This window comes from Eucyclogobius newberryi, unplaced genomic scaffold (genome assembly GCF_026437365.1).
Source record: "Eucyclogobius newberryi isolate DKJ021-1_F unplaced genomic scaffold, fEucNew1.0.hap1 SCAF_18, whole genome shotgun sequence".
Classification (NCBI taxonomy): domain Eukaryota; kingdom Metazoa; phylum Chordata; class Actinopteri; order Gobiiformes; family Gobiidae; genus Eucyclogobius; species Eucyclogobius newberryi.
Genome location: NW_027315812.1, coordinates 18,693,263 through 18,703,662, shown reverse-complemented (window position 1 = coordinate 18,703,662; position 10,400 = coordinate 18,693,263). Strand labels below are relative to the sequence as shown.

General features: G+C 38.0%; 2 protein-coding genes across 2 annotated transcripts; both read right to left on the bottom strand.

Moving 5' to 3' along the window:
- Positions 1-3,103: 3,103 nt before the first annotated feature.
- Positions 3,104-8,003, bottom strand: LOC140364621 (uncharacterized). The gene is made up of 16 exons (XM_072450851.1): positions 7,674-8,003; positions 7,540-7,583; positions 7,366-7,433; positions 7,186-7,298; positions 7,045-7,090; positions 6,749-6,956; positions 6,557-6,643; positions 6,270-6,422; positions 5,579-6,192; positions 5,003-5,491; positions 4,299-4,794; positions 4,075-4,148; positions 3,783-3,929; positions 3,533-3,693; positions 3,363-3,453; positions 3,104-3,293 (listed from the first exon to the last, which is right to left on the bottom strand). The coding sequence occupies exons 1-16, from the start codon at positions 7,695-7,697 to the stop codon at positions 3,208-3,210; spliced, it is 2,901 nt and encodes a 966-aa protein (XP_072306952.1). The 5' UTR covers positions 7,698-8,003; the 3' UTR covers positions 3,104-3,207.
- Positions 8,004-8,708: 705 nt separating this feature from the next.
- LOC140364986 (uncharacterized) lies at positions 8,709-10,400 on the bottom strand. The gene is made up of 8 exons (XM_072451360.1): positions 10,363-10,400; positions 10,053-10,161; positions 9,821-9,965; positions 9,639-9,752; positions 9,421-9,565; positions 9,198-9,346; positions 8,994-9,133; positions 8,709-8,907 (listed from the first exon to the last, which is right to left on the bottom strand). Exons 2-8 carry the CDS (start codon positions 10,150-10,152, stop codon positions 8,756-8,758), a joined length of 945 nt encoding a protein of 314 aa, XP_072307461.1. The 5' UTR covers positions 10,153-10,161; positions 10,363-10,400; the 3' UTR covers positions 8,709-8,755.

The following is a 10,400-nucleotide window of genomic DNA, read 5'->3' as shown; positions in this document are numbered from 1 at the left end:
CAAGGGGTTAGTGAAGAGACAAGTGATCACATATTGTAAGTTAGACAAGTCATATTGTTTGGTCTTTTTTAATGTGAAATATTTTGGAGCCTATTGATCTTTTTTATTCATGTTTGTAAATTCCTATGGTCACCACAGCATATATAGTCTGTGATGTCACAGGACTTCAACATAGTGGCTTCTCGCTTCTTCTGTTCAATTTGTAAATTCTGATTTAAAGTGGATCACAATTAAATAATCTAGGATAATCAAAGAAACACTTTTCTACACTATAGAACCAAAACACACAGCTTGGACTGAAATGTTTAACTGCTGTCAGTTAAACCCTGGTAAATTTATACACAGGCATCTTCTCTTTTCTGATTGGTCAAAACTGGGACACTGTTGTTTCTGACAGAATGGTATGTTTCAATAAAACGATGTCTGAGTGACCTAAATATTGTATAACATATAATAAATATTCAACCTACATTTGAATTGAGATAAAGGATTTCCGTGCTTGCTTTGACAAAACTATCTTGAAAAATCCTGTCTCACAGCATCCTCTCACTGCACATGTCTTATCTGTATTCCCATTGTTACTAAATAGTTTGAGTCAAATCATGTGAACTTTAAAACCTTCAGAATCTTTGAAATTCAAATTATTTCATGTCAAGTCCAAATACGTGCAACATTTTCAATCATCACTTCAATGGATTCCTATGGGCTCCTATAGTATCGCTTATCTTCACATTATGGCTTCCAGCTGGCAGTTCTGCCTTGAACCGTGTGCATTTACGTCATGTTTTTCCTGCTGAGAATTATTAAGACTCACACAATATTCCCAGACATAGTTGTAGACTGTGTAAATGTTGTAGATGCTAACAGCTTGCATATAGAGAAAAGCATGTCTTTGTTTGTCAGATGAAGGGTAAACAGCTTGACAATTAGCAAACAGTATGACAAGTTGGAATGATTTGTGCATATGGTTTTTGCACACAGCACACATTTTTGCCAATTTTTCTTTTAAATTTTATTTTTGGTTGAATCAAATTATCATGGTTAAACTTTCAGATGTCAGTAGTGGCCAAAACCACTTTGACAATGTTTGATTTTGTCTCATCTCAGGAGCTAAGCAGGGTTGAGCTGGTTAGTATTGGTGGGTGTGGCAGTTGTCTAGTGAATGGTGTGCGTAGTTTTAAATTCTTTATGTTGCATTCTGTTAAATACCCATTCTAAAATTGAAGTAGATGACAGCTAAGAATTAAATATTTAGTCCAATGGTGATATTTTGATCAGGTTAAAACCCTATCATTACTGGACTTATCCACCTGAAACCAAAACTGACACAAAAATAGCATGTTTTTTCTGTCATCATAAAACAAAAATCACTGGGATAAATAGAGGAAATGTTATTTTGTGTCAAAATTATCAAAATGAAGACGTTTTTGATCACTCAGAAAACCAAAACTGACAATAAATAGTAGCAACTTTCTCTGGCACAATTTGTTTCCCACTTGGATTTGATCATACAGATGTGATTCTCCACAAATGACGGTGAGGCTCAATTTGTATGGATATATTTCCTGCCCTGTCCCCAAACTGAAATTGAATTCTACCTCTTCAACAGCCACACTTCTACCTTTATATTGTATATGTTGCTGGTAAACAACATTTTCACGAGGAAGCAGCCCAAGCCATTACAAAAGGTTTAAAATGAAATTGTTGCACACATTGGGAAATCCAGTGACTTATGTATACTAGACTTTCCATTACACCATTGTTTAAAAGTGTAAATGAAAATGATAATTTTGCCAACAAAGGAAGGAAAGACAGGAAGGAAGGAAGTCATAGTCAATGCTTGAAGTCTGAGCCAGGACAGAGAAAGCTCAAACCCTTTCGTGAGGTCAGGAAAATTGGTCACAGGCGGCATTTGTGTGCCATTCGTTCATGTTTCTTCACAAACTCCAAAGACATTACAGGCTTTGCATGTTATTAAAAAAAACATTAAATAGTACAAAGCTATATGAAATTTTACTAATATGGTAGTAAATATTATTTTTAAGTCACATTCCTTGCACTAGTTTTTAAGATTATTATTAAAGCTAGATGTTAAACACATCTATAAAATAACATTATTGTAAATATGTCTTGAGGTATAACCCAAGTTCAACTCCCTTAACCATTTTCAGTGCTGTAAAATAAATATACGGTGCACCATTAGTTGTTAAAAGTTCCTTGCACAATGACACACCACAACACCACACAAAGCCATCAACCTTCCAGTTTTGCACAGCCTACATCAAGGGAAAATGTTAAAATGGCCTTTGCGAACCACATGCAGCCCAAGTCAAGGTAATAGAAAGTACCCTTCGTTCCCATCTCTGTGCAAAATCTCCCATATCATAAAACTGCCATCATATTCAATCACCCAAACTACATTCTGAGCATGGACTCAGCCACAGCGTTCCGACATTTCTTTGACATTTCTCCAATAAAACACAGGAAATGTTTGAGGAATATCTGGCTGCATGCATGGATGGGCAGATGTTGCATATTTGGACATGGACATGGTTCATAATGACAGATTTCAGAAGGAAGTTCCGGTCCAAACTCTGGTGGTCAAAGCAGCATCCATTCAGCGTGTCGGTATAAGGTCTATGTTGCATTTCCACACATAAGGTATTTAATTATCAAATGAAAGCTTTTGGTTATATGTACTTGAGGGTAACTGTAATAAGCAGATATTTAAAAACAGGTCATTCACAACGGTGAGTGTCCCAGCATTTGCAATCCGATATCTTTCTCCACAAACAACTCTAAACTAGGTCAGTAAATGTTTTATGACTAAATGGCATGGGTTAACACATCAGCATTTTCAGTGTTTGGCAGCACTTCATAGACAGCCATTTGAGCTTATGTTTAGCACACTAGTTGAATTTACCCATCATAGAATTATGGAGCATGTATGAAATGTGTACGTGCATCATCTATGATTTCTGTCGCGTGTTTACAAATGTTGATGCAGATTTTTATTTACAGGCTATTTACAAAATACAGTTTTAAAACATGTTGCGGCCATATCGAAATTCATATACTGTTTCATATTTTGACAATGTTTTGTTTTTGTTTTTCTTTAGAAAAAAAAACACAGATTTAAAGGAAGCACTTGTAAAAGCCCCCAAAATAATATACACTTTACAGTTGATAAAGCTGAAGTTCCAGCCTCTATTCATCTGACTCCTCAGCATAAACTCTGGTTAAGTAGAAGACTGCAGGCTGAGCGCTGAGATTGTGGATGCTGTAGGCATGACCTGTGACACAGAGAGATGAGGAACAAGGTCTGAAGCACCACTTATACAGCAGTGTCACTCAAATCTTACCAGGTGGCACCATAAAGGACTGGCCTGCGCTGTAATACGATTTATTGCAGTCCACTATTAAACTCACAGAGCTTGTTAATAGATTGAAAACCTTTGAAAGGAAAATAAGACACAAATAAGAACACCCTGTGGAGGATATGAATTCAGCATTTAGTGTTAGCTTTACTGACTGTTGTGGCACTGTGGTCCACCCACAGAGGCTTCTTCATGAATGAACCCAGCAGCATCTTCCCGTTGCAGATGGACCCCAATTGCAAGTCCACCATGAGGCCTAGAGCTCTTCCCTGGTAGCAGTACCACTCAAAATCATCAGGTGTGATTTCAGGGCCTCCTGAGAGTTGGTATACAAAAAATAATTAGCCATTGCATTTATATAGTTAACAAACAGTTTCCTTTTATAAAAGTATTAGAGTAGGTTACTTTGCTTTCGGTCTGTTGTAGGCCAAAGTGACTTGAGCCAGTCTCGGAGGTGAACCTTATCTTTGGGCTGCAGGACGAGTGGCCTGAGAGGAGGAGCACACAGATCAGAGGCACACAGAGCAGGCTGCACCGTGGTCGAAGGCAGCGCTGAAAAACAAAGATGGAGCCAGTTCAAATTAGTTGTAACTGGTATGATACATATTTGCAAATGTAAATGTACAAAATAGCTAATTATAAATCGTGAATTTCTATGAATTTAAAGATAAAGTCCAATGAAAACCAGACTAAATACCTATATCTTCATCATCTTCCTCGTAGTTTTCAAGTCCTATCATCGACGATGGCCCACTTCTGATGACTTTTGACCTGCAAAAAAAAAAAAAAAAAAAAAAAAAATATATATATATATATATATATATATATATATATATAATTTTTTATTTTTTTTTTAAACACAACTGCACTGGCTGGCACAGTGACAAAAACGGCTCTTGATGACAAGATGAAAGTACTTACACACTCTCCTGTATTGTGTCCTGATTTGGGGACTGGTCCAGGGCCCTGTCACATTCCTCAGTCTGCACAGTGACAACATTATGTGCAGCTTCTGTCTCTTCAGCTAAATGGGGCTTTACATTGTTCTGCTTCTTTGATTTTGTCTCAGTTTTGTTGCTTAAAAGTGGGCTCACTGCACAGCAAAGGTCACTATATGACGCCAAAGACAGTTTTTTTAGTTTGGGGGCTCCCTCTAGTGGTTTTGCAGGGGAGTGCACAGTAGGTTTTTTTGGCCGTTTTCTCTTTTCCCCAGCAACTTCACGTTTCTGTTTCACCACCTCTTGGTCCTCTGGTGCAGGGTTGACCTGCCACCAGTTTCCAGGGGACTTTCTCCTTCGTTTTGGGGTATCTGTTGATCTTAGCGGCCCTTCAGGTCTTGTCGGTGAAGCATGGTCATGTGTAGAGGACAGTTTGTCACTTGAAGCATTTTGGTACACTTTAGGAAACATTTTTTCCCCTGTGGAAAAATAATCATGCAAAGTAAATTGACACTGCAACTATTATGATCTTCGAGCTAGTCAATATAAACTCAATAATGCCCCTGCAACCAACTACTGCAAACTACACCAGTAGCATACCCTTTTATATCGAATCGCAAGAAATAATAACATGAGCATGTAACAGATATTGTCGATCACTAAATGACTATTGTTTTCTATACATACCTGAGGAGTGACTGTGTTTTTTGTGTGGAAAAAGCAAAGGGCTGGAATCTGAATCTCTGTTCAAAGCTCTGTCCTGAAAAACCTCATCTGAATCTTCGAATGGTGTCCTTGTGAATGGCCTTTGTCTTTTCTGGTTTCCTTTCTTAACCTTTTTCTTTTCAATTTTTTGAATTTGACAGTCACTGGATGAGGAAGATGGTTTCAGAGTTTTCTTTCTTGCACATCTAGTTACTTTAACAGGTGATGCAAGCGGAGCGCTTAAGTCCTTGTTAGCATGTTTAGCCTTCTTCACTGTTTGTGGTTTGTCTGTCTGTTGTTGGGGTGGGCTTTGGGGGCAGCTCATCCACCACTGTCCGGTCGGTTTCCTTTTCCGTTTCCCCAGCACGCCACCTTCATCTGAAGTCCCTTCCATCGAACTAGAGGGTAAGTGGGGTTTTGGGTCAACCTTCTCCAGGTCCCCAGTTGACTTGGCTTCTAAATTGTTGACCCCTAGAGTGAAAAAGAAAATAAATATAAATATTCCACAACAACACAATTGTATATTCAATAGATCAGGACGACTGGCAGGACTCGTACCTGAAACGGGAGAATCATCACTGGGCTGATTGTTGACCTCCTGGCTTTGATCCTCCTGTCCATCAGCTACAGCATTGGCTTTGTTTGCACCATTCCTTTTCTCCTTTGCAGGAGCACTCTTGCTTTGACAGTTTACTGGCTTTGATCTTTTTTGTACAGTCTTTTCAACCTTCCGCTCAGTTTTCTTGGATAGTTTCCCATCATCTGTACCGTTTACTTCACACTCGTCATCTTTTGAAGGGACGCTTTTAATTTGTGTCTTTTTTTTCTTTGTTTGAACAACATCTAAAGGATCAGCATTATTGGACTCAGCTGTGGCTAAGTTTTGATCTTGATCAGAAGCAGCCAAATTAGATTCAGAGACTTTGTCTTTTGGATTTTTCTTTGATTTTTCCTGGTTTCTGTGATCCAGTTCAGTGCCTTGCAGTTTATTTGGAGTGTCCATAGTTTCCTTGTCAGAACTCAATGTTTTACTTTGTTTCTCCTTCAAACTTTTGGCAGTTTTGCTTGGGATGGAAACAAACAGAGGAGCATCATCCTCCAAAATAAGAAACTCATCTTCAGGTTCTGGCTCCGGCACGAGAGGCATGACTTTGGATTGTAACAGACCAACACTAAAAAGAAAGCACACACTTAGTCTAGTCACATTCTGAAAACAATAAATGTATCAAAATTTTGTGAGTAGTCTCACTGTGCAGGTTTGGATTGCCCAGCATCTCTGAGTTTCTGGAGGAATGAGGTCATGTCATGTTTGACTCTGGTGGGCACCTGTAGACTTTCAGTATGTTTCTTTGCAGGAACTTCGAGTCTCACTGGAGATACAGGTGGACATGAAGGTTTTGACCTGCAATGAGTCAAAAAAGGGAAAGAAATAACTCAATAGCAAAAGTGGGAGCCAAATAAGACCTGTAGCTTAAAAATGATGTGCAATAATACACATTAGGATAAAATCACAGGCAAAATAAAAAAAAACGTTACCTCACTGGGGTTGTTGTTTTTTTCTGTGCTGACATTTTATCAAAGGCAGACTTTTTTGGAAGGGTCTCAAACATAGAATCATCACTTCTGGGGTAAATAGAGTACATGTTTAAATGTATTATTATTCCAAATTTTATATTATCATTTGTAATATGTAATTTAGATTAAACATAATTTGCTTGGTCATCTTACTCATCTTTCCTGCAGTTTTTGTGCTGAGGAATCTCAGAGTGCTTTTCAGCAGTCTCTAAACCCTGAGTTTCCTCTTCACAGTCAAAGAGAATTGGAGACGCAGAGTTGCCATCGGTCTTTCTTTGCTTTTTTTTATGCTGCATTTCATTTCCTTCGATTGGACTGGATGTCTTGACCGGTCCATGGGCCTTAAATGGAGACTCTGAATCTGAAAACACCAATAGAAATAATAATATACCAGTACATGCACAATAACTTTTGTACCAAATATGTACTGGTATGTATAGTATATTTACCAATGTCGAGTTCAGGGCTGCCGTGAATGGGGTCTCCATTAGCAACCTAAATAAATAAAAAATAAAAAGGCCATTTTAGCTATAAATGCATACTGGTTGGAGTAAATTGATCAAATTATTAATGTTATAGTCATTGTTTACCATCGGACATTCAAGCAGCTCTTCAGGCGGACAGGCAGGAATCACAACTCTCTCTTCATGTTTGGGAATGTGAATTTCTGGAGATGGAGAAGGAAAGTCTTCCCCTTTAAAATCTAGAATAAAGCAACCGCTTAACAAGTATGCAATCACAAAACTAGAGCAAGATACTAAAGAACTTACCCAAGCCATCAAACATCTTATCCACATCTTCCAAACAAACTATATCCTGTGCCCATTGCTTAGGAAGACTACACATAATAACAACATCAGAAATTACTTCCAAATAGTGACAGTTATGGCTGCATTTACAAGATCTGGTCTGCATCTTAAAAAGCATAACATAAAGGAACACACCTCGTCTTTGTTGTGGGGTAGATGAGCTTCTTTTTAGGCCTTTTCTAGAACACAAAAACATCATTTATCAACTCTCTGTAACTTTTAACTCCTCGTTTTTGTTAAATGTTATAAATTAGGATGCAGTGACTTACCAGGCTCGGGTACTTCGCATCCATTTAAGGCCGCTTTCCTTAAAGTAGTTTGGTACCTCAGGTCGAGCCCAGGCTAACCGCTAACGCTAACCAAACTGTAGCGTCTTTTCGAGGCTTTTCTGTCACAACGAATAAAAAAAGCTCTCCGTGTGCCACATTGGATACACTTCAATTTTGCTCAGCGCAGAAAATGGATATCATGAGCATTTACATCCATAAGGTTGGTCGTATTAGCGTAGTTTAGCATGTGTGCAACAATGGCGTTGTTGACAAATTGCAAATAACCCGCGCACTGGTGGCCGGGAGTTGCAACTGTGTGCCCTGAGTTTAGTCTGACTAAAATATTGAAATCCTCAATCAAATAAAGGAAACACCACAAGCAATCGTCGCTGTATGTTTTAATCAATTCTAAGTACTTTTACATTTGTTAGGTTTCCTGTCTAGATTTGTTCTTGTTGGGGCCTGGCAGTCCAAACAACGGGGATAAATGTACGGTTTGCTCCATTTCTGTTCTTCCTTGTTTTGCAATACTGACCTCTACAGGTAAAATGTTTGTAACACACAGTTGTATGTTTATCTCACACCCGTAGATGTTTAATTAATGGCAAGTCAATGTAATAACAGACAGATAACCAACCACAAGTTAAAACATTTTAATTAATTCAAAGTTTTCAAAGTAACCTTTACAAACTGTGCTGTTACTGTTGTTCAACAGTTATACAGCATATTTGATAACATTTTGGTAACATTTATAGTGCGTGCTATCAATCAAATAAATTATTGCTCGACTTGAGGATAGATTTGTCAACTAAAAGGGGAGGTGTTGTGCTGGCAGAATCCCTCAATACTTTTGAATATCTCACTATTCTGACTAGACCCAAAGTGCACAAGACCACAAGACGTAACACAATTACAAACATTTATACTAAAAACTACTTGTAAACAGTGTATTTTTCTGTAAAAAGGCAGATTAAACTCGCTTCAAGCCTCCTTTTTGATATTGTCCATAAAGTCTACTAAAGGCTTGTAGGTTTACTTGTATGAATGAAGTATTTAAATGTAATTGTGAATGAATGAAGTATTTAAAGGAATAACTTCTTGTTCTTCTGAGCTATATCCATTGGTTCCATTGCTTCTAGGTTGACGTCTCTGTAGAGGGGTTGTTTTATGTGCCTCCAAATCACCAAACCAATACGAGTGACAAATATTAAGCAGGCTAAAGCCAGCAGAACAACTGTAAAATAAAGATTTGGTTAAGTTTCTGTTCTAATGCATTGTGCAAAATAAAGGCTGTAAAAAACAATTATCATAAAAACTTACCAATAAAAATCCCATTGCGATTTGGTGACTCTGTGACATAGTTTTTGTCAAAATTTCCAGAAAGTGCCCAAATGACAACTGGATACACAACGAGGACATATCGCACATGTTTGTCAAGCACAAAATTTTCTAGAATAACCCTAAAAAAAATGCACACAGGGTTATTGTATGTATTAGGCACTCTGACATTTTAATAAACCTTACCATGCAAGCAGGACCACAGAGAGAATTGAGTAAGCTACGGTGGCAGCATCGGTTGGATCAACGTTTGCTTCATATTTTAGAACAATAGTCAAGTTGATAAGTGTTGCAATAGTCGTCCAGGTTGTGTAAATCATGACACCATTTTGAACCTGCAAACTTACTTATATTATATTTAGTGGTTAAATTTAGTAAGAAAATCACTGCTTAGTTTGTTCATACTTACTATTATTCTGTAACACCACAGGTCTACCTTGTGATACTTTTCCAGCCAGGGTCCATAAAGATGAAGGCCGTGGCAAATGAAAAATATCATAGAATAGTTTGTCAATATGACCAGCACAAGGAACACCATTGCAACGATCATGTTTCTAAAAGAGACCACAAGATATCACTTTATCATACACATTTGGACTGTTTAGAGATTTTAATATTATGCCTTACCCTTGATCCCAAACTATCAACCATCCGATGTTGAAGCCCAGATTGAGGCACCAACTAACAAAGAAGCCGTAAGGCAGAACAGGGGGGCTGCAGTAAACATAACCATAACCGTTTCTAAAATACAAACAGAGAGATGTTAGTTTGTGCACTGTGATCCGAATACTTGACCCTTCCCTTCTTACTTTCTGCAGAGTCCAGTGACAATGTAGATAACAAGAGCAGTGAGCCACACATAGATGAGGCTCCAGATGTTAAAGGTCCATCCAGAGGGCGTAATCTCAGTGTCAAACACCGCTGAGACATTGGCTGTGGTCGTTGTATAAGGACCTACGTGTAAGAAACAATACAAACAAGAGGTAACGCCCATTCATTGTAAAACATAACATAAGTCTATATTACTGGATTTAAACTTACCAACTCCCACCACGGACAATCCATTGAACACCAAACTGACTAAATAACCAGCAAGTGACACCAATATAGCAGCAAGACGTCCAGCATTATGCTCTCCCATTGTGATTAGCTATATAATACAATGCGTTAGCTTTATCATTTACATCTGTAAATTCACAGTAACATTTAAATCTTTTGCTTTCTGTACTAGCGATAGCATTTTGATTTGATTTTGATTTACCCTTCGTACGGCTCACACACTCCTTCACAAAAATCAAAGTTTAACAGTGATTTCCATTGCTGCTAGGTTGATGAAGTGAAAGAAACATACCGTACGATGTCCCTTCCTGTGCAAGCCAGCTCTTATGT